The 24,515-nt window shown below is 39.6% G+C and overlaps 2 protein-coding genes across 2 annotated transcripts; one reads left to right on the plus strand and one right to left on the minus strand.

The window, feature by feature from the left end:
- Positions 1 to 1,510: 1,510 nt before the first annotated feature.
- On the plus strand, positions 1,511 to 8,546 carry adra1d (adrenoceptor alpha 1D). The gene is made up of 2 exons (XM_061093972.1): positions 1,511 to 2,492; positions 7,477 to 8,546. Exons 1-2 carry the CDS (start codon positions 1,541 to 1,543, stop codon positions 8,025 to 8,027), a joined length of 1,503 nt encoding a protein of 500 aa, XP_060949955.1. The 5' UTR covers positions 1,511 to 1,540; the 3' UTR covers positions 8,028 to 8,546.
- Positions 8,547 to 9,993: 1,447 nt separating this feature from the next.
- LOC133018296 (5-hydroxytryptamine receptor 4) lies at positions 9,994 to 11,070 on the minus strand. Its single transcript, XM_061084619.1, has one exon. The coding sequence runs from the start codon at positions 11,068 to 11,070 to the stop codon at positions 9,994 to 9,996; it is 1,077 nt and encodes a 358-aa protein (XP_060940602.1).
- Positions 11,071 to 24,515: the final 13,445 nt, after the last annotated feature.

A 24,515-nucleotide genomic window follows, 5' to 3' on the forward strand; every position in this document is an offset into this window, starting at 1 on the left:
TGATCTGCAGCTCCTGTCTCTTTCAAACGTTACTGCTGCCCTCAACCAATCACAACTTGACAAGTATTATTTTTTTTTGCCTGAAAATAATAATAAAGACAATGATTCCTTTGATATTGGACCGGCTCAGCATCAAAGGATTCATGGTCGATGTATGTACAGAACATCATGTTTTCATGGCGTGTAATCAAACTTTGACGCCACGCCACGGTCACACCGTGTGATTAAAAAAAATGCGTCAGTCAGTTTTTATCTCCATCTTGTTGTGATGACACTCATCTCAATTTGAAGTTGATCCGATGAAAACCCTGGTACAAGTACATCAAAGTAAAAATGTGGAATATGGCCAAAATGGCCACTAAATGCAAGATAGCAGACTTCCTGTTGTGTTTTTCCAATTGCACCTAAAGACTTTTTTGATTGTCTGGTCATGATACACCTGTATATCGATTTTTGTGAAGACCGGTCAATGTGAACACGTTCCAGGGGTCTCGGGGGCACCGTTGAGCCATTTTGCAACGCCCATTGAAAATTCCTTCAGAATATGTAAATTTTCACCACTTTCTAACTTTCTGCAAATTTTGGTAAGAAGTTGAGCATGTTAAAGCCCTCAAAAAGCCAATTCATTTGCCTGAAGAAGAAGAAGAAGAAGAAGAAGAAGAAGAAGAAGAAGAAGAAGAAGAAGAAGAAGAAGAAGAAGAAGAAGAAGAAGAAGAAGAAGAAGAAGAAGAAGAAGAAGAAGAAGAATCCTTACAATAACAATAGGGTCCTCCCTGACCTTTGATCAGTGCTCGGGCCCTAATAATAATAATAATCCTTACAATTCCAATAGGGTCTCACCAGACACCTTTGATGTCTGTGCTCGGGCCCTAAAAATATTCTACATCATTATTAAGGACAAAGGACAGATCCAGGGATCTTTGTTTCGTGACAGATTCTTCAGTTCTCTGTACCTCAGACTACATTTAACACTTCCATGTATTCCTCTGACTTCTCCATCCACAAGTCAGGTGAAGATATGCAAAGTGTCTGAGTCATTTCTCCCAGTGTGTCATGGGCTGTGGTCCGGCTGAAAGTGACGCTCTCTCGTGGAGAAGGCAGCAGTAAATATGTGACGTGTGGGTGGAGCTGTGGATTCAGACCTGCTGGACCAGCTCTGACTCTGAGCTGCTTCCAGAGATGCCTCCAGTGGAAAACCGCCGCATTGGAGAAATTAACCTAAATGTATCTGTTTCCTTTTTAAATTATTACTATTATTTTTATTATTGTGACTGATATCGCGTGGACTCCATCCAGAGTCTGAGCCTCAGTGTTTTTTTTAGTGACTTGTCTTGTTTTTCGCAGACATCACTTTCCTGATCATGCATGCTCGCGCCTGTAGCTGTGGAGACTTTTTATTTTCATTCTCGTACTCTGAGCTCGACCTGCAGATCGTGCACGTCTCGCCTGCACAGGAGTCCGTCTGATGTGGCTGCTGTGAAGAGATGCGACTGCTCTGTGTGGAAAACTTGCTCTAAACTTCTCTTTATGGCGTTTCAACATGTCAGCCTCTAACCCGAGGAACGAGAGCAACTATGGGATCTATTTCGCAGAAGCCTTCAATGGATCTATCCTTATGTACCCAAACGACAGCATCTCGACGTGCAGGAACTTCACCCTGGACTCCCGGGCGGTCGGGGTGGGGATCTTCCTCTCCGCTTTTATCTTGGTGGCAATCCTCGGGAACATTTTGGTCATCCTCTCTGTGGTGTGCAACAAACACCTGCAGACCGTCACCAACTTCTTCATCGTGAACTTGGCCATGGCGGACCTGCTGCTCAGCATCATCGTGCTGCCCTTCTCCGCGTCCCTGGAGGTGCTGGGCTGCTGGGTGTTCGGCCGGGTGTTCTGCAACATCTGGGCAGCGGTGGATGTGCTCTGCTGCACCGCGTCCATCCTCAGCCTGTGCGTCATCTCCATAGACCGGTACATCGGGGTGAAGCACTGCCTCAAGTACCCGAGCATCATGACCGAGAGGAGGGCCGTGGCCGTCCTCGTCCTGCTGTGGGTGTCCTCCACCGTCATCTCCGTGGGGCCGCTCCTGGGCTGGAAGGAGCCGCCGCCGCTGGACGACAGCATCTGCGTGATCACGGAGGAGCCCGGCTACGCGCTCTTCTCCTCGCTCTTCTCCTTCTACCTGCCGCTCCTGGTCATCCTCGTCATGTACTTCAGGGTGTACGTGGTGGCCCGCAGGACCACCAGGAGCCTGGAGGCGGGCGTCAAGCGGGAGAGGAACAAGTCCATGGAGGTGGTGCTGCGCATCCACTGCCGCAGCGCGCTGGAGGACGCGCGGGCTTCCAGCTCCAAGTACAGCAAGAACCACCCGTTCAGAAGTTCGCTGTCGGTGCGGCTGATGAAGTTCTCCCGGGAGAAGAAAGCGGCCAAAACGCTCGCCATCGTCGTGGGGATGTTTATCCTCTGCTGGCTGCCTTTCTTCTTCTTTCTGCCCATGGGTAAGTCTGTAGGATTTAGAGTTCTCTTCCCTGTGGTGCAACTTTAGTGCATCCAACCTTTCCTTCCATCATATGTGCAGAGCAGGGATATTATAGCTTCATATAATCAATCAATCAATCAGATTGTATTTGTATAGCCCATATTCACAAACCACAATTTGTCTCATAGGGCTTTAACATGGTGTGACATACTCTGTCCTTAACCCTCAACAAGAGTAAGGAAAAACGACTAAAAACCCTTTAACAGGGTAAAAATAGTAGAAACCTCAGAGAGCCACATGAGAGGGATCCCTCTCCCAGGACGGACAGAAGTGCAATAGATGTCAAGTGTAGGAAAACATCATCAGGATAAAGGTTTTACCAGCATTGATGAGGGTAAACTTTTTGAAGGATAACTTCAATACTATATGTCAATCAGTCCTGCTGCAATCATAGTCTATGGTCAGCAGCCAGCGAGATCATGATCCACCATCAAGATCGGATGCCACTATAGTCCACAGTCATTGTCCAATCCAGAATCATCATCACAAATTCAGCAAGTCCAAAACGTCAGTCACCTTCAATACCTCCTCAAGCAGAATTTAAGATCCACTCATTAATTTGCAACAAGAGTTTCTATCAAAGTGGTCGTGAATAAGTAATGCTCTTGTGTCACCTGGAGTGATTAAACTCTTTTCAGTTCTATTTCTATGAACAATGCAACACGTTGGCTGCAGGAGTAGGACAGTGTCTCATAGAATACACTCAAATTAAAGAAATATGTACAAAATCAAATCGTGCACTGCAGGATTCTGAGCATAACAAGACACAGACAACAGGAGAAGCTGCATTCATTTGCAGTGTATTTTTGGAAGTATGTCCGAATTGATCGAAATTAAGTTTGATATAATGCCATTAAAATTACGTTACTGGGGCTTGTTTGTGAGTGTTGGCTAATTTCATAGAGTAATAGTACTGTACACTGGCATTCTTCGGTAAAAGTTAATCTGAAACTAAATACTCCCAGTATCCTGCAAACATCCCTGCTGCTCATTTCAAGCACCAGCGTGTAACCAGTGTAAAAATAATGACTCATTGCTTCATTGCTTCTGAAGGGGCTTTGTTTTGTGGTCCACATTTGTTGTATGGAAAGGTCACTGCAAAAATATCACATTGAAAAATCAGCAGGAAGTCCTCATCAGATACAGAAAGTGAGATGGAAGACGGATAAAGCACTTTTCTCTCGTTACTGCAGAAAAAAAAACCTTCAGTGGGGATGATGGCCAGTGTGAGCCATTGCGACCTCACATAAATCCAACTGGAAAAAGGCAACATGCATATAAAGCTGCACTTAGAGAAAGTAAGAGTGCGAACACACACACACATTTATATGTACAACACTAAAAGTGGCCTCATGAATTTTCATTTTGCATACATTCCGTGTAATTGACTGTAAAAGCCATTGGTTACAAATGGTCCATATCTCATCAGGTATACCACTCACATCTCTGTATTTCTTGCTGCACCTCAGAATTTACAAAATCGACTTACTACAGCAGGGTCTGCAAGAAATGAAATGGGTGCTGATTATCACTTGGTTCACTCAATGGGACTGAAAAGTTTGAGATGGATAGACACTGCATGGAAATAACAATACGAATAAGTCAAAGAAACTCATTGTAATTGTGAGTACAAATCAATACTTACAATACCACGTATTGGGAAGTGATGTATTTACACACTGAGACACCTAATGAATCATAGGTTTGGAGTTGATTTTTACAGCAGTCTATAGTCATAGCTGTTTGTTTCCCAAATGTCTGATTAATGAGTGTAGAGTTGCCACAGCCCACAGGTCCTTGCCCCGCTCACTCGCTCATTCAGAAGCATTGTGCGGAGTCACATCCGTAATGACTAACCTTTCACTCACGGAGCCATGCGTGTACTTTTAGCACTTCTTGTGCCAACGTGGCCTTGACACTGCGATGATTCAAATCTATAGGTAGAAGTCTGACTCGTCAGAACTCTAGTCAGAGTGCCCTAACACTTATAATTGGCTGATTAAAAAGTAGAAACCTCATTGATCAACATATTTCAAGATTCAATCTATTACTTACAACAGTTGGCCTTTGTGTTTAAAATGCTAACTATCTATAATATCTATCCTGTAAGTAAGGATATAGATACAGTTTAACAGTAAATGTAATTTAAAAAATAGTGTAAAATATGTAGGCCTAGATTAAGTGCATAATAATAAGGGATGTTATAGAATTCCTCCATGACGGAACTCTGTGGTAGATTGATCCTGTTACTTGGATTTTTAACTCTTTGTAAGTTTTTCTCTATTCAGAGGATTTGTCTTAAAATGCTTAAAATGGCAACACTCATTGTTTATGCAGCCACACTTTTTCACTGTCCTGCTGCTGTAAATACAAATCCACAATAGTTTTTACATGTGTTTTAGTAAATTCTGCTAAAATTGTTTTAAAAACTAACTTTTTAAAAATTATTTGAAACATTGAAATGCATGATCATTACCAATTTCCAAAATAGCTGTAAAAGACAGACTAAGTTAATTGTTGGTTTTGGCCTTTTCGTGGAATGTATTGAGGATAATAAAATATCACATGATCCACCAGCTTTGGACTTAAGGAATAGTCTTATTTAGCCCGTAATACATATACAAGTAGCACTATGGCTTTTAATATGTCATTTGGCCAGTTTGCATGATTATGAATGCATATGATATAAATCATGTATTCACTGAACCACTGCCCGGTCCTGGGTGGCATATTGCTTAAAAAGCTCTTTGTCAAATGTTGACATTCACATGTAACTTTAAATGGCAAAGTGTTAAGGCCTTGGAAGCTCTGCAGCTGACGACTGATCACGATTCTCTGTCTGCTCACACAAAAAAAAGCAATCATGACGTTTTCTCTGGTAAGTTGGACAGATCCCCAGACTCCTTCAGTGTGAATTCAAAGTGTTCATGTGTCGCTTGACTTTTTGATTTGTGCTGAGGTATAAGCCGAGAAGAGATTTAAGATCTGGCAGACGTCAGACTGAATCATATATGGTTAAAAATAAAGCCACTAAGACAAATAAATAAATAAATCAAATGTTGCCATGGTGCTTCGGTTGTGCGTCAGGATAGTGAATCACTGCTTTTAAGATGAGGTCCCTTTAGTGAGAAGAATCAATGGAGGACATCATCTCCTTTAATGACTTCATTCACTCTAATCTCCAAAGGTGATGAGTCACAATCTTTTTTTTTTTAAACGAGCGATCAACAGAAATGAAAGCAAAGCGATAATTTATGCCGCAGAAAAAAAAGACGTGGGATCTTGAACTCTGATTTATTTCTCCGTTCTTGTCCCCTGGTAAATGCCACAAGCCTCCTGTGTGTATTTATATGTTCACAGTATTGTGATAACAGAGCTGAAATGAAAGTGGACTTCTGGGCTTCTGTGTCCGGGGTCAATGCTGTGTTAAATTCAAGCCTGGGGCAGACAAGGAAAAGGAGAAAGCATGAAAAACAGCTTGTCATTGCAAAGAAATGAGCAAAGCAATGGGAGCCTGGATTGCTGATGTGCTGTACACAAAGCAATTTTCATAAAACTCAGATAATGTTACATGCAAACAGCGTAAAAAGCTTAAAACGTTCTTTGTTAAGTGTTTTTTAATGTCCTGAGAAAGAAAAGATAACTGTTGATTTTTCATGCCACACTAAGCTGATGCATGTGATATTTATAAGGAAGAGGATTTTGCATCACACAAACACAGACGACAAAGACGCTGTTTGCATTCTAAATCACATATGAATCAGATATCAAGCTAACACATCACAGAACAATACATTCCACTTTATCCTCTTAGAGAAAACACACACCACAGGAGATTTTTAATCTGCGTAATGGAGTTAGCAGCCTGGGTAATGTCCGACAGATGTTGCATTAGATAAAATCATTTTAGATGTAATGTTCTTCTAATAAAAGAGCTGTGTGATCTGGGACTTGTGGTTGAAGTGTGTTTTGTAAATATCTGTCCCATTAATAAAAGTCCACTGAATGTCAAAACCGCCTTTCTTCCTATTAATAAACTCTACTAAATAGCTTCTGCTGCACAATAAATCATTACATAAACATAGCTGGGACTATCCAACTGTCAGCAGGATGAAAAATGCAAAAATGTAGCATAAGAGCTGTGTGTGATGTGTGTAAGCAGAGAACCAGTTTCAGGATCTTATTTCCTTATTCAGTTTCTAAATACAATTAAAAGTTGACAATTATGAAAGTAAAAGAAAAAATATACAGATGTAAAAATAGTTTTTACAAATCAAATTATTCAATTGACTTATTGAATATTTTACCCAATGAAAGTTTGACAAAAGATTCAGAGAAGTATTTTACTTCCAAAAATCCTGATCTGGTGTTTTTTTAATTTTTATAAAATTATTTTTATCAATATAAATTCACTTACTTCACCGTCATAACCATCATTTCCCTGAGCTGTGCTGCAGTTCTACTTTATGAAAACAACATAACATACTAGTAATATGTACAATAATAAATACATAGTTTTATAAAGTTACAAAGTCCTGTACAGGAACAAAAATTGAGATGAATAGAACAGCGATTAAAAGAAGATAATCAGATCAGTTCATAAAACATAGGGAATAAAATCAAAAAACACAGTTGGTCGATAGATAGATGCTTGAAACCCAAAAAGCCAGAAGGGTCATGAGTCCAAGCTTCCACGGTCTGTGTTCATACAGAAAATCAAGATCATACTTTATTGATCCCAAACTGGGTTGTTCCTGAATGTATGTGTGTCTGTCAGATATCTAAAATTGGGAGACTTCAACTCCATACATATGGAATATGAAACAGAATGGGGAGATGGTCTCTTTACTCAGAGAACCAATGTTACAATGTAACCAAGTGGAATTGGAAGATTGACAGCGGTGCCTCGTACATTTACTCACAATTCCTATGTTCTCTTTTAGGTTCCTTCTTCCCAGCACTGAAGCCCTCTGAGACTGTGTTCAAGGTGATCTTTTGGCTGGGCTACTTCAACAGCTGCATCAACCCCATGATCTATCCCTGCTCCAGCAAAGAGTTCAAGAGGGCTTTCATCCGCCTGCTCAGGTGCCAGTGTCACCAAAGACGGAGGGTCCTGCGACGCTTCTATGACCAGCGTTGGCGAACAGCTGTCAGGGGAATGTCGAGGGACCAGGGAGCGGACTATAAGCCCGGCTACACCGTGCACGAACCCTGCGGGAGCTCTTTGTTGCGCAGGGGGAAAGGGCGCTCGCTAGATATCAAGAGATGGAGTCTGTTTCCACCACTGCAAAAGTCCTCCTTCCAGCTCAAAGAGAAAGTGAACAATCTGTCAAATAAAATCAAGGGAGGGGCAGGAAAAGGTACCACACCTGCGGTGGGCCGGATTGACATAGTGGACACAGTCTCTATGGGGATTTACAACTCCTGTGAGCAGAGCAGTTATCAGTTCTATGATCTGGCAGATTGCTACGGCCTGAAGGAGACTGACATTTAGAGAGTGCCCTGAGAATCTTTTTATTTATTGTTCAGAGGACCATATTGGACCAACATGCAAGAAAGACTAAAAATCTGAGAATCAAATGGTGATAATGTAACAGGCTGAGAATAATGGCTTTAACCCAGCACAAACACTAGACTAAAACTTTATTTCAAACACTCATGACCATCATGTTTATTGAGATGATAATTGAAGTGGACGCAAAAGTAATAAACTCCCTGGACTTTATTTTACCGCCCATAATTAACAGGTGAGACATTTAACATTAGCCAGTGTCATTACTACTGTTATACACGTATTTCTTAACTTTGTGAAGGTCTCCATGTATTCAAGTAAAAGCCAGTGAACAAAGAAGTGCAATTTTTTTTATTGTTGAATGAGTTATGAAACATTCCAGTTCTGACAAGGCATTGTAAAGGTAAAAGGTCAGTTAAGATGCTGCACAGTATTTATTTCAACAGGGGGATTTACAAGTTGACTTGGTATTGATATGTACACTTGTTTGAGTAAAACACCAATGAGTCTATTTAGCCATTTGTAATTAGCATTAACAAGTGAGTGCTACTGTTAAATGAATGTCATTTTTTTGTATTTTCTGATGTTATATTTATGTCAAATGAGTCATAAATAAAAAGGAGAAAAAAAAATTGAGCCCTCAACTAAGAAAGTAACCCTCATAATTTGAAAGCTGATTTATAGATATATATCCATCCGCTCTAACAGGTGTGGCTATTTTCTTGGTTATTTTACTTTCAATACTCTCAGTAGCTTGAGAGTAACACAACGAGACAAGCTCACATTAGTTTTATGCTGCAGGCATTGTATTTACTCAAGATGATTAGATCTCAGTTACATTTTATTTTAGCTTTGTTCCAACACATGCAGTTTAACCAGAACTGCTTATTGGACTTGGGAAAAATCTAAAGTTTTTTCCAAACTAATAAATGACAGTAAGACATTTCCCATGAAAACTCAACTAGGGGAGTAGTCTCAAAATCCAAACACACAAACACACCAACAATTCTGTCTCAATAAATTAATAACAAACTGTGCTTACAAGACAATGTAACTTCATCAAAGTTATTTATAAAGGTTAGTGGTTCTCAGTAAGAGCCTGTCGCTGCCTTGACCCCTAATTGTGTACAGACATCACTGGCAGAATGTGGAGACAGACTTGATGCCTATACCTTACAGCTCCTTAAAAGGCTGCAGGAAAACCTCATGTTCATCATTCACACAATGCTGTCTGCTCTTTGAGTATATTTAATAAGATGAGGGATGGAGGAATAAATCTGTTGGTCGCATTTTAAGGAGCCTTCGAAATGGGACAGCCTAGTCGCGCTGCTGTGACACAATCAGTCTTCAGATGAAACTTCTGAAGGATGCGGGCCAGACACTGCTGCTGTGACCACAAACTGGCCACAAGACAGACAAGACACATATATCATGGCAGCCAAAAGAAAACCGGCCATGTGGTCAGTTTTCAACAGGTGATCGTTGAGAGATAGTTGAGATGCACTACCTCCTAAAAGGAAATCCTTCAAGGAAATAAAAAACATTTACTTTGACATCAATAAATATTAACATCTGATTTATTAGAATGTGTGCATCCGGAGAATTTCTCCGTCCAAAGCTGTTGTCTGTTCCAAAACAGTTAATATCAAGTAAACCTTTTTTATATCGGGTAACGGTTCTTCCAAGTCCATGGAAACAAGTTATAAAAAGCGTATGCGCCGAAAGTGCGGACACTGGAAAGAGTCTTTGTGACAGTCGATCCACACACTCTGAGTACATAACTTTTTCCAACGAAAGAAAAGAGTTAATTTCATATGTCACACCTCATTAATTTATAATGGTAATTCTTCCTAAGTCAAACCTGGTTGTCACCAAAATCAGTTATTACTGACCTTTAGTCCTTAGTATTCATTGGTCTTTGTATGCCTACACAGATATTATTTGTATTTTATGGTTGATGTGCACGTTCGTTCGCCTCCTTCCTGGTGTGAGATAGTTCCATCCCTGGGGAGGATCCAGGAAGGCATACCCTGCAGCCGATGAACATGAGGAATGCCCTACGGAACGAGCGGTTGAAGAAACAGTACAGGAAGGGATTCAGAGATGAGTTGATATATCCTAGCCATAAAAATACATCCCAGACAACCACCTCTGTGCTGTATCCAATAAATGGGTCCACGATGTTGACTGTAAAGAAAGGCACCCAGAAGATTAGGAAAACTCCCATGATGATACCTAAAGTTTTTGCAGCCTTTCTCTCTCTTTTCATTGCGTTTCTGTGTCGTTGTTTCTTGCTTGAGTCTTTGCCCACGCCGGCAGCCATCTGGCTTTCCATGGCGCTGATCTGCCTGGCCTGCCGATTGGCAGCTTTGAAGATCTTCCAGTATGCTATCAACATGATTCCCATCGGCAAGTAAAAGGCTACCAAGGAAGCCATGACAGCATAAATGCGATTGACCAAGAACACGCAGACGTCTTTTGGGAGCAAGATGTCTACACCGGCAATATGAAGATCTAGCATTATGGGGCCAAACGAAATGAGCATGGGAACTGCCCAACATACCACAATGAGGAAAGCTACTCGATTGTGGGACATCTTTAAAGAGTAGATGAGCGGGTTGCACACAGCATAGTAGCGGTCAAAGGCAATGCAGCTGAGATGGAATATGGAGGCAGTGCAAAGCATAACATCTAAGCTGGAGTGAAGCTGACAAAGAAGGGCACCAAAGTACCAGCATCCCTCCACGGTCCGAATCATACTGTAAGGCATCACAACCAGGCCAACAAGACAGTCAGCCACGGCCAAGGACATGACAAAAGAGTTTGTGGGTGACTGCAACCGCTTGAAGTAGGCGATGGACAAGACCACCAGGAAATTTCCCACCACTGTGCAGGCGATGCCAATGGAGAGGAAGGCATACAGGAAAGTGCGTGAGACCTGGTTCCGTAATGTAGCACAGGACTGATGTTCAATCTGAAGAGATGTGTTAGCTTCTCCGAGAAATCCCAGGCTGCCGTTATCCATGGTCTAATCGAACCTGTCAAAACAAACAGATACAGATTTAAGTAATTTGTTTTGACATTGTTGTTGCTTTCGCTACAATGACTTTTCAGACACCATTGCTGCACCAGGGTAACTTGTCATTAGTTAATTTCTAAGCTGCAAACATTAGTTTGATGCTTGAATCCCCAGGATGTGAGCCATCTCTTCGCCTTGTATGGTGAGCAAAACCAGATGGGATTGTCATCAGTACAGATCTCGCTGTTAAAAGGATATGCTTTGCTTGTTTTCTAAACCAAGAAAAATGTCAGATAAGGAGGGAGGGAATCGAAATGATCATTAGCTCTCCTCAGGTCTTGTGCAGTGAAATCTCCCTTACAGAAAAACAACATGAATTTCACATGTCACGAATGACCACACGTGTTTACATGTTTGGTACATGTTTACCATGCGGAACAATTTTATGGTAAAATGTGTAAATCACCTGTAAATACCCATGTGATTACATTTGCTCTACATGGTACCAAATGTGCTACACCAAATTCATGTGGTTTGTCAGTGCCTATACCAGTGATTTGTTTTGTCTGTAACCTCACTGAACTATTATGTATTTGTTCAATTGTAGTCCTTACATATGTCACATGGCACAACACAAACAGCAGCAAGTGGCAGTGGTGTGAACAAGGAGCAGATGTTCCGCCTGACCGGCAGATTTTAATGAACACCACAGGGACTGTGCAGTGATAGTGAAGTGAAGCTGAGCGAAGTCGTAGGTTTTGGTTTTGGCTGGAAGACTTCGTTGAACTGACACTATGGTGTGCAGCTATCCATTTCAGGGAAGTCACGGTAAAATAAGTCATTTAAATACACGACATGTCGATCATATCATATCCATTAAATTTAGACATTTTTATTCAGATTTATATTTTCTTCAACATACCCGCAGAAATCCCCTCAAAGTCAAATTCAGTTCAATATCAGGACAAAAGCATTGCATAATGTATTTCTATCAAGAATACAAAACTATAATTTAACAAAATTATGCAGATTGTAATTGTGATTGTTTAATGTCTGGTAATAGTACACAGTAAATACCATAATATATATTGTTCAAAGTTAAAATCATGTGATGTAGTCTTTGTATTTGTATCTAATGGAATACAGCAATACTGTAGAAGGCAGTTACATTAGTATGATGGTGATGGTAACATTGAAAAGTAAAGAAAAAATGGAATTCTAAAAAATGTTTATTTAAAATATCCCATTTAAATTACAAGCAGCAGTTCAAATTCAGCATATTTATATATATAATTATTCAAATAAGACCCTCTGAATTCAGTTTCAAATCAAGAACCTGTATAAACAATGAAACTCACCTGTATAGAAGAGAGATGTTCATCCGTCCTCATGTCTGCATCACACTGCAGATCTGTCGACATTGCTTGTGCTCAGAGACAAGGGGAATGAGAGAGGTGGGAAGTGGGCTGTAATGAACGTGTGCAGAAAAAAAATTATACAGTCTGCTGTCAACTCCCCTGCAAACTCAGCTTTAATTACTTATTACTATCTTGTTTCATATTTAGGTGACTGGGGTATTTGTGCGGCATTTATGTCAAAATGAATTTGAAATCAAAATAAAAGAGTCTGGACCTCGATTCCTCTTTTCGGAACTAATTTTGTTCTACATTTAAAGGATGTTGGTTGAAATTATATTTGACACCAAACCGATGTAACAATCAATCTCTGTAATTAGGACTGATACAAGACATGATGCAATTCATTTCAGTCCAAACCCTGTATGCTTTTTATTCAATGGATGTATCCCATTATGTTTTGTGCAGACATTCATTTTACCCAGATACTTTTTGTGTTGTGCTGCCTGTTACTGTGACTTTTTTATTCTTTTTGTAAAATGTGTCAACAAATTTTGGATAAATTGTCGTGATATTTGGCGATGTGCAGCTACAGACTTTAACTCCGACATTAAGAAGGTCACTTAAGAGTTTATGCTTCAGATAAATGAGGTGGAGAAAAGAAGCTAATGTCTTTTTATGGGCTGTTTGTTCTGCCTCATGTTTTTTCATGTCAGAAATAAGGACACTCACTAACAGTTAAAATTAACTTTTAACAGCTATACTTAAAATGTACATGATCAAGCAAACATAGATGGTGTAGCATATACTTATTATCCACACATTTTGAATTAGATTTGCATGGCTGCAGCTACACTTTCTACATACCCCTGAAACAGCACTCGTCCTTTCTTTCATGTGTTCCAGTGTGCAGTGGAGCACAGCTTGCTTGAATACCTTGGGCCTCAGCCAGTGACAGACGCATCTCAAGTGTGGCGGATGTGTTCTAATTAAACATCAGGGCTTTTTAATTAGGGGCGCAATAAAAGGCACATTGACTCATAACTAGGGTTTTTTCAGACCAGCCATTCATATGTGTAATGCAAGTGTGCTTTAAAGACGAGGTAGAGTGGCTTCACATCTGTCCTTTTGTTTCAGACAGGGGCTGAGCAGGGGTTGTTTCTCTAGCTGCATTGACGAACAGAGTGACCCGTCTCATATGATTGCACCTTTCATTATCAGCAGTGAATTACTGTCTAATAACACTTCACCTCCCTATATGTTGTTTCCTGTGTTTATACGAAAATATATTTTTTAGAAAAAAATGCAGTTCAAAGTACTTTATGAACAACATGACGAGACATTTTGAAAATTTGGAAAGCCACAAAATGATAAAGCTGAATGTAGCTGTAAAAAGTCAGTTGACAGGAGTTTAATAAAGGTCAAGCACATGGGATTTAGGGGGATCTATCTGATATAATGTGTATATTTACCAGTAATTGAGAACATTGTTGTGTTTATGATTTAGATGAGGCCTTTTTATTGACACAGGAAGCAGGTTCTCCTCGAACTAGCTCAGTCGCCCATTTAATCAATTCTGTTCATAGGCTGTTGCTGTTGGGCGACTGCCTGCTCACCCTACTACTGTGGCATTATTCAGAGTTTTGTCATCTTGCCTTGACACGTCATGCGTATGGTTCAAGGCAATAGTAGACAGGGACAATATCTGTTGATAGTCACATTGAAATATTAACATTAAATAAAAATGACACCTTTAACTAAACTTTGAATGCCTAGAATGAAGGTGTCTCTCCCTCTGTCGCTCCCTTTTCCCTCATGCGTTGACCAAATACTCTACACAGAATCACGGTTGCTTTCTGGTTAAAACTCTACATTTTTCTTCAGACTACTCATCAGCAATGGATGAATATCAATCATTATTAATGGCCATTATTAAAGACAAAATGAATATAGAAAGTAGGGCTGCTCTGTAGCAGATCCAGTAATTTGGGTGTAATCCAGTTGTTACATCTTGTTACATCACACTCCTTACCTCATACATGATACAGGTTAGAGCAGCAACACAGCCTCACTACTGTGTGCTTTTCCACTAGATGCTTTCATTCGAGTCTTGATTTCTCCTTTAAAATTGGTCCTCTGGCTAATTTGGAATTAACGCTAAATGATATGGTCCAAAAAGAATACAAGTTAAAGACGTGTTGAAGTGGCTCCCCTAGCACGACAGCACAGGCCTTGAGCATTCCTGGACTCACATTTTGGTGGCTGGCTGCGGGGCCTCTTCAGCTGTCCCCTGACTTAATCTGTGATGATTGTGGGTGGGGTAGTCACGAATGAAGTGTTTGATCCCTTTAATGTTGTATCCATGGGGATAACGGAGTATACAAAACAGTAAATATAACATTTCAGGGATGAAAGCGGGACACACAATTCTGAACCATTCTTAGGGTAATGCAGCCCTCTTCTGGCATGTCTGTCCAACTGCATGTACATGATGTGATAAATTGTACATTACTTATTAATATCATTCATGCAATATTGTTTACACATATCTATCATATCTATGTTCTTTCATTTCCTCGAATCAAAAGCTTCTTTCCAAACCTTTCAACTTGTTTCATAATTTATTGATCGAGGGTGATGAAGACAACCTTTCTAGGAGATAGAGTGGCTCAAATTTTATACAACGAGAAATATGGTGTTAAACCAAACCAGCAAGAAATAAAAGACACCTTCAAGACATGAGCCCTAACTAAGTCACTGATTGTAACCAAGTGACCAATACAGAAGATTTTGGAAAGCTCCCTTTTAGCAATGTGGGCATCAATTTGCTATTGTTTTCTGATGGTGATTGAACTGCCTTTAATCTTGCCAGGATGTGCTCTCTTGCAAGGTTCTCAGGTGACCAAGGGCAGGGTACTTCTACTGGTACTAAGTCACCACATTATCATGTATTTGCTTGACAATGATCACATTTATTGTAAACAGTTACAAATCAGTCATCACAAAACTGATTTGCACGTAATTGCACCACTTGTTCTAAATCTTCAAATCGGTCCATCTGATCTCATTATATAAAATAATGGGGGAAAAAGTAAAAAGACCCACAAGCTTATTTCTAATGCAACATTTTATTGATTTGCTGACAACAATTTATTGTAGGAGTCTCATTAAACACAAACTGTCAATCAATTAAGATCTTAGTTGATATACAGTATATTACTATTTCTAGACTAACTTTCAGGGACTTGTTAAACCTTATGGGTATGCTTCTTCATGGTTTAACTAGTTCCTTCACTCATGGAATTGGATGTAAATTGTATCCTGCTTCAAAATATTTAGTACATATCCCCAATACAATGTCAACATTGCCTTAACACAAAAGAGCATAAAAAAAACGGCAGTTTTATCCAAAATGCCAATTCCTATATGATATTCATAATGATAATAAAAACTATAAAAATAGAGCTAAAACACAAGTAGTGAAAACCTTTCTCAATCTTTGACACAAAGCACATATCCTTTTACCACCACACACGGTATTTGTAAATTTCATAATGTGCAATTCTATCTTTTGTTTCTGGTTTATTGTTACTTGTTTTTCTCTCTCTTTCCCAAAGCACACTAAATAGTCAGTGTATCAGCCTTGGATACTGGCTACAAGTTGATGAGCATCTGTGCCACAGCCAGCAGTGTTACTGAGAAGAATGCCAATGAGGCCACAGTGTGCTGAGGCGCACTCTTTGATGTTGAGTCTGAAATATAAGAAAAAGCAAACGCACTGGTCAGACCATTTCTCGGGATTCAAAGTAATATCATAAGTTTAAAATGAGGGGTGCCAACAGAAGCCCTATATGAACCCCTATATCTTTCATTTAACTTTCTTTATTTTTTTTAATCAGAAGAGCATTATGAGATAAAAAAATGATTCAATTATTTAATAAATGATTAAACATAAACTATAAGTTCATTAAGTTTGACCTTTCAAATAAAACCAACAACTTACGTGCAAAAACGGAGCCCTGTATAACGTTCAGAGAGGTAGAGCTGGCAAGTTCCTTGCTGAATAGCGAAGTTGCATCACTCACTGAGGGAACAGAGTCTTTATCGCTGAAGACTATAGTTGATTTGACAATCACGGATCCTTCACTGCAATAAGAGAGAAATAACACTTTATGAAAGCAAATGAGCAGCACATGTCTTATAGAAATAAATCAATGACTAAGATTGTGTCTTACCTGAATGAATTAACTAAGGAGCGAAGGTAAGATGCTCCATAACTCTTTGTCCCTGCTTCATTTAGCTGAAAGAGAAAAACGCAATCAATGGAAAATAAATTCAAAAAACACGTCGCCACAAGCACCGATGAACAGCTTAAAACAAATGCACAGATTTCTACATAGCCCCTTGAAGAAGTGGTGCTGCGAAGAAGTGAGCTGTTCCAGGATGTAGGCTCAATATGACTTTAGGTAAAGGTAACAAATTGCATTAAAAAAGAAAACCTTGATATATAATAAAAAGGTTACTGAATGACATGTGAAATATGTAAAAGTATGTAATTCTTTAAACTTTGATTGATGAATATTCAAATAAGAAGAAGAATGTAACTACAAGCTTTTGTAGTTGACAGTATTGCCTGTATCTTTTTTTGTTCTCTGCCTTCTTATGAGTTGTAATTACTTTTATAAATATATATCCATCATATAATGATGTATTAATGAATGTAAAATAATTTATTTTAAATTGAAGGTCAAATCTAATATGTTTTCACTAATCTAGTGTTTGAGAGGATTCTAATGGTATAAGAGACATAGGTTAACGGTATTTTACATTTACAGGCAGTTTTAGCAAAATCGCAAGCTTAAAGTGTCGTTAAAATTATTCTATTAGATGTGTATAAATCTTACCACGGTGACCACTTTCGAAGCTAAAGTCGAGAACGATGTTGAGGATGAGTTGGATAGATCTGATGTAAATGTTCGGTTCAGACTAAAGGTAAGGCCAAGTGATCCCTCACTAGATGAAGGAGGATCTGTTGATGCAGTGGTGGACGTTGTAGTTGCAGTAGTTCCAGTAGTTGTAGTAGTTGTAGTAGTTGCAGGAGTGGTAGTAGTAGTTGTAGTAGTTGCTGGAGTCGTTGTAGTAGTTGCAGTAGCTGTAGGGCTGGGAGCAGCAGTTGTGGCATTGGTAGGGGAAACTGTAGGGGTCGGACCAGCCGTTGGGGCGCTGGTAGGGGAAACTGTAGGGGTAGGACCAGCCGTTGGGGCGCTGGTAGGGGCAACTGTAGGGGTAGGACCAGCCGTTGGGGCGCTGGTAGGGGCAACTGTAGGGGTAGGACCATCCGTTGGGGCGCTGGTAGGGGCAACTGTAGGGGTCGGACCAGCCGTTGGGGCGCTGGTAGGGGCAACTGTAGGGGTAGGACCAGCCGTTGGGGCGCTGGTAGGGGCAACTGTAGGGGTAGGACCAGCTGTTGGGGCGCTGGTAGGGGCAACTGTAGGGGTAGGACCAGCCGTTGGGGCGCTGGTAGGGGCAACTGTAGGGGTCAGACCAGCCGTTGGGGCGCTGGTAGGGGCAACTGTAGGGGCAGGACCAGCCGTTGGTGCGCTGGTAGGGGCAACTGTAGGGGTAGGACCAGCCGTTGGGGCGCTGGTAGGGGCAACTGTAGGGGTAGGACCAGCCGTTGGGGCGCTGGTAGGGGCAACTGTAGGGGTAGGACCAGCCGTTGGGGCACTGGACGGAGCAGCAGTTGGAGCACTGGTCAGCGCAGTGGAAACAGATGTTGTTGCAACTGTTGATGCACTTTTTCCTGTTACCGACAAAATTATATCATTTAGTTAATATCAGGGTAGTTTTAAGGAGTAGAAAATAAAACTATCTACAGTTTTTCAAAATAATAAGAAAACAAAATTGTAACACATAAAACATATTAGCATAATTGTCCAACATTTTTTATGTGATTGCTATGAACTTTGTATGAATCAGTAAAATACTTATGGGTTCCTACTGACCTACTTTAATGTAGGGACAGTGGAAAAATGGGAATATTAGAGCAAAGGAATAATATGTAAGTATTGGGTACTAAGTGGAAAGAAAAAACAAATCAAACTTTGGTGCTGGGCACCGACAGTAAAGGTCTGGTAAACAGAGACGATCAGCTAACAACAGTAACTTGTTATGAACAGCTCAAGTCTCACTGTTCTTAAGAGTTTGTATGACATGTCTATTTTTCACATGTGACATGCACAGCTCCCAGCTGAAATAGGCAGCGAAAAGATAACTTTATATTCATATCGCTAACATATTAGCATCATTAAATAAAACTGACATCTTTCACTAAAAGGACTAGTGTGAAAGACAATAGTTTACCAGGGTCCTCTGTTTCTATCTTGCTCTGATTAAGGGTAAATAAACATCACATTACTGATTTCTGCTTAAAACTCTTTTATCTTCTGACGGCTCTTTACTGATGGGTCATTATTAATACTGATGCTCATTATCAAAGGTAAACTTAATGTTAAATGATGGGACTGGAAGGAGAAGTGCTGCAGCAGACATGGTACTACTGTCAACAAATGCATGCAACCCACACCAGTTTAGCAAATCAGCCATCATGCATGCACAACGCTGTAGAAATATACATAATTAGACACTTCATTGGCCACTTTGGCATGTCGCTACATTTCGATATCCTTGCCACCATATTGGAAACTAACAGGACTACCCAAAAAAAACATTCAAGTACGAGTGGGGCTGCGATTTGCCTGGAAACAAAACACTGTTATGCTCAACAAATTCTCAACTTTCAGTGAGATATTTTATATAATACTGTATATATACCACATTATCTATGTTACTAGTTGGGCTATAATCACTGCTAGACATTCAAAAGAAGAGTATATATCCATGTTATGCTTAAATAAATTGAATCACGAAGGTGTGTGAAATAATTTTGATAATTTTTTTAAAAACTCATAATCATGTTAGCACACTTTTACAAAGAACTTGGGCAAACAAATCCTCCCCTTTTGTAGTGCCAATTTGTCCCTCATATCCAACACGGCAGTAATCCTACCTAGAGAAAACCGTAATTGGCCTTATTGTTTATGGCTGTGCCAGAAATTAAAACTCTAAGTTTCTGATGATGTTTCTCAGGGTTGTGTCAATATCTTGTGCCATATGAAATTCTAATTTAATTTTGTCCAAACAACTTTGCAAAGGAAATAGGCAATATTTGCTTGAATTCTACCAATGGATACTGTCTTGTTCTGATGTACCTATGTCTAAATATCAGAAATAAGTATTAAAGCGTTAAACTGTTGATTAAGGACTGTGTTATGTAGTGTTAATGAAACAATCTGACAATGCTTACCTGATATAACAATGGTTGATGTGTTAATTGGAAGGGAGAAGTTGGGATTGTTGGTTGCTTCATTCACCAGAACATTTTCCGCAGCAGTACTTTCCGGCACTGAGCTGGTATTTTTGAACTGAAGCTCAGCCTCTACAACAACTGATCCATTACTGTAAAGGAAATCATTGATATTGTTATGTGGCATTTGTGACCAGTAACTGTATATACATAGATGACAGATGCATCTCTATTTTATCCCACTGTGCAAAAATAAAACCAAAATATCACTGGTAAGGATGCTGCCATCTCATGCTTTTGGAGTCTGAGTCTGTGCAATAGTCATCGTGGATTTGGGCCACGGTGTAGAGGTTATGCCAATAAACCCAGCAGACCAATCACCCATCAATCTCAGCTGTCAATCATTATGTCTCACCCAATTTTTGTAACATAAACTAAAGAATATAAACCAGAAATTTGACCTCTTGATTAAAATAATTACAAATAACTTGAATGTCAGAAACCATCTTTGGTGAAAATGTATCTGACATGTATTTTTAACGCTTTTTTAGCGTTAAATATAAAAAGCCTCTGTCCCATATGTTAACATGGAGAGGACAGAACTCATGACCTTTTCTGTTGGAAGCCACTGGAATGTGATCCAGATACTTTGGCTTCACTTTTGGCAGCTGTCATGTCATCCTTCTTTATTTACAGCCATTCCTTTTGACATGTCAAAATAATACCAAAATGTACTTCAGACATTTGAGGAGGTCAAAATGATTGATTAAAAAACGTATGGGAATTCCACACATACTGAATCTATTTCAATTACTACAGTTCCATGCAAACAGCTTTGGTGACACACTAACTATTTTCTTCTTCAGATGTTAGATAATGTGTGATGTAATTTACCTGAAAGAGAGGATCTTAGTTCCGACGAATCTGTCGCCGTATTCTTCTGAATAGATAGCGTCAAGCTGGGGAAATGAAATTGACAAACAGTATGAGTAATATCCAAAATCAGGATGAAAGAAGGAAGACGGTAGCAATTTCATAACCATTTTCTCATTTTGGTCATTTATTTTCCATTTTTATTTCATTTCCAAATGTCTTCAGATGGAATTCATTAAACTGGACAAAAGAAAGTGACAGTTAATTAATCTCTAAAAACAGGATGAGAGATGAAAGAGAACTGCTAATACGACAGGATTGTTTCATTTTCATCATTCATTCTACATTTGTATTTTAAAATCTGATGTACCTAATTTTCACTGGTTTGCCACAATATTGCAATATTGTTTTCATTCATCACTCACTCATAAATGAACAGAGCTCTCAAGTGCTGCAGCAGTGGTTTCCAACCCTGCTTTCACAACTTTCCTTCTTTTTTCAGTATCATTTACTTTGAGAAAGAGTTTCTTTGTCAACATTTACATTGTTTTCTCAGAGAACGAGAACACACTCCATAGTGTGCATACCTCCACCACGTTCTATCAAGCAGGATCACATTTCATACAGTCATAGATACCAGTTTCCTAAATGGGCCTGATTTCTTTCATTCATATCCAATAGCTATTTCCGGGGAAATTAATCGTATACGATCATCCCTATATTTTGTTCAACAATTCACATTGATTATGAACACAAATATATTTTGGATGACATTAAAATAACAAGATATTTCGTTGTACTTACTGCTTTTATTATTGTATTTTCTAATGTCTTGAACTCCTCGGATGATTTGTTTCCAAGTTGTGAAGTAAACTCTTGTTGCAATTTAAATTCCAACGGAAGTTTAGAATCTTCTTCTTGTGCAACTGTTGTGACAACCGCTGCTGAGGATCCAGATGTTGGTGATGAGGTTGCATTGCCTAAAATTATGTGAAAAATTAGGGGCTACCAGATTTTGTACCTTAATTATAATATAAACCACATTCCTGAATTATACATGACCTGATGATACATTACATAAAAGATTTTCTCTACTTAGAACATTGAAGGGAAACTGATACCTATAGGTGACACGGTGGAGATTGGAGGTGAAGTCAAGTTGAGTGGTGTTGAAGTCATGCTGACTGGTGGTGAGGTCATGTTGACTGGTGGTGGTGTCATGGTGACTGGTGGTGAGGTCATGTTGACTGAAGGTGGAGAGGTCACGTTGACTGGTGGTGGTGATGTAATGTTGACTGGTGGTGGTGATGTAATGTTGACTGGTGGTGGTGAGGTCATGTTGATTGGTGCCGAGGTCATGTTGACTGGTGGTGAGGTCATGTTGACTGGTGGTGGTGAGGTCATGTTGATTGTTGGTGTCGAGGTCATGTTGACTGGTGGTGAGGTCATGTTGACTGGTGGTGGTGAGGTCATGTTGACTGGTGGTGGTGAGGTCATGTTGACCGGTAGTGAGGTCATGTTGACTGGTGGTGATGTCATGGTGACTGGTGGTGAGGTCATGTTGACTGAAGGTGGAGAGGTCACGTTGACTGGTGGTGATGATGTAATGTTGACTGGTGCCGGTGAGGTCACGTTGACTGGTGCCGAGGTCATGTTGACTGGTGGTGGTGTCATGGTGACTGGTGATGAGGTCATGTTGACTGGTGGTGAGGTCATGTTGACTGGTGGTGGTGAGGTCATGTTGATTGTTGGTGTCGAGGTCATGTTGACTGGTGGTGAGGTCATGTTGACTGGTGGTGGTGAGGTCATGTTGACTGGTGGTGATGTCATTGTGACTGGAGGTGAGGTCATGGTGACTTGTGGTGAGGTCATGTTGACTGGTGGTGATGTCATGTTAACTGGTGCTGACGTCATATTCACACCTGGCGAGCCAGTTGGAACATTGGTTGCAGCAGTTGTAGCAACTGTGACACTGGCAGCTGAAGTGATAGGCACAGTTGTAACACTTGCTGGGCTTGTTGTTGGTGTAGCAATTTCTGTAACAACCAAAAGGACATTGTTGTAGTGGTTTCAGGATCTTTTGAGCATTACAAAATCATCTCTACACAATAAAAATAAAGATGGTTAACATACAAATCGCAACGCACAATTACAGCTTATCTTCCCAACATTTACTATATAGGAGGTTTCGTCTTCTTAGCTCTTAGCTTGGTCACCAAAAAACTTGACTGTAAAACATGGTCTTTATCAGAATGCAGTCTTTAGGAGAGTTGCTTGTTGTGCACACAAACTTTTCTGAAGAGTGTTACTTTTTATCCATACCAATTTTTCCTTTTCAACTCATCTAGTTTATAAGGTTTCCAGCTGTAATCATCCTCAAGATTGGCCTTTTTCATCAAAGGGAACATGCTACTACAAACTTAGCTCATTTCATTCAACAAAATAAAAATATCCAGTTATATTTGACAACGTGATACTATGCATCTATAATATCTCAAATATTCACTTGTGCAATTAAACAATGAAATACTTTCCACTAAATCTTAATGGATACCCCTTGTTCTGCTATACCTTCATAAATATCAGTATGAACGGGTGAGTATTTTCAATATTTAAAACACTAATTCACAAGGAATGTTCAGATAATTTGCACTGTTACACTGTAAGTCAATGTATGTAATATGTAGTGTTAGCAACAAGACATATTGTACAATGCTTACCTCTTATAACAATGGTTGATGTGTTAATTGGAAGGGAGAAGTTGGGATTGTTGGTTGCTTCATTCACCAGAACATTTTCCGCAGCAGTACTTTCCGGCACTGAGCTGGTATTTTTGAACTGAAGCTCAGCCTCTACAACAACTGATCCATTACTGTAAAGGAAATCATTGATATTGTTATGTGGCATTTGTGACCAGTAACTGTATATACATAGATGACAGATGCATCTCTATTTTATCCCACTGTGCAAAAATAAAACCAAAATATCACTGGTAAGGATGCTGCCATCTCATGCTTTTGGAGTCTAAGTCTGTGCAATAGTCATCGTGGAGTTGGGCCACGGTGTAGAGGTTATGCCAATAAACCCAGCAGACCAATCACCCATCAATCTCAGCTGTCAATCATTATGTCTCACCCAATTTTTGTAACATAAACTAAAGAATATAAACCAGAAATTTGACCTCTTGATTAAAATAATTACAAATAACTTGAATGTCAGAAACCATCTTTGGTGAAAATGTATCTGACATGTATTTTTAACGCTTTTTTAGCGTTAAATATAAAAAGCCTCTGTCCCATATGTTAACATGGAGAGGACAGAACTCATGACCTTTTCTGTTGGAAGCCACTGGAATGTGATCCAGATACTTTGGCTTCACTTTTGGCAGCTGTCATGTCATCCTTCTTTATTTACAGCCATTCTTATTGACATGTCAAAATAATACCAAAATGTACTTCAGACATTTGATGAGGTCAAAATGATTGATTAAAAAATGTATGGGAATTCCACACATACTGAATCTATTTCAATTACTACAGTTCCATGCAAACAGCTTTGGTGACACACTAACTATTTTCTTCTTCAGATGTTAGATAATGTGTGATGTAATTTACCTGAAAGAGAGGATCTTAGTTCCGACGAATCTGTCGCCGTATTCTTCTGAATAGATAGCGTCAAGCTGGGGAAATTAAATTGACAAACAGTATGAGTAATATCCAAAATCAGGATGAGAGAAGGAAGACGGTAGCAATTTCATAACCATTTTCTCATTTTGGTCATTTATTTTCCAATTTTATTTTATTTCCAAATGTCTTCAGATGGAATTCATTAAACTGGACAAAAGAAAGTGACAGTTA

The sequence above is a fragment of the Limanda limanda genome, chromosome 2 (genome assembly GCF_963576545.1).
Source record: "Limanda limanda chromosome 2, fLimLim1.1, whole genome shotgun sequence".
Taxonomy (NCBI): domain Eukaryota; kingdom Metazoa; phylum Chordata; class Actinopteri; order Pleuronectiformes; family Pleuronectidae; genus Limanda; species Limanda limanda.

What these genes read in the sequence shown, in the direction of transcription:
- adra1d (XM_061093972.1), top strand. Translation starts at nt 1,541, where the DNA reads ATGTCAGCCTCTAACCCGAGGAACGAGAGCAACTATGGGATCTATTTC. An exon ending in CTTCTTCTTTCTGCCCATGG is followed by an intron (nt 2,493 to 7,476) that starts GTAAGTCTGTAG and finishes GTTCTCTTTTAG; the next exon opens with GTTCCTTCTTCCCAGCACTG.
- LOC133018296 (XM_061084619.1), bottom strand. Translation starts at nt 11,070, where the DNA reads ATGGATAACGGCAGCCTGGGATTTCTCGGAGAAGCTAACACATCTCTT.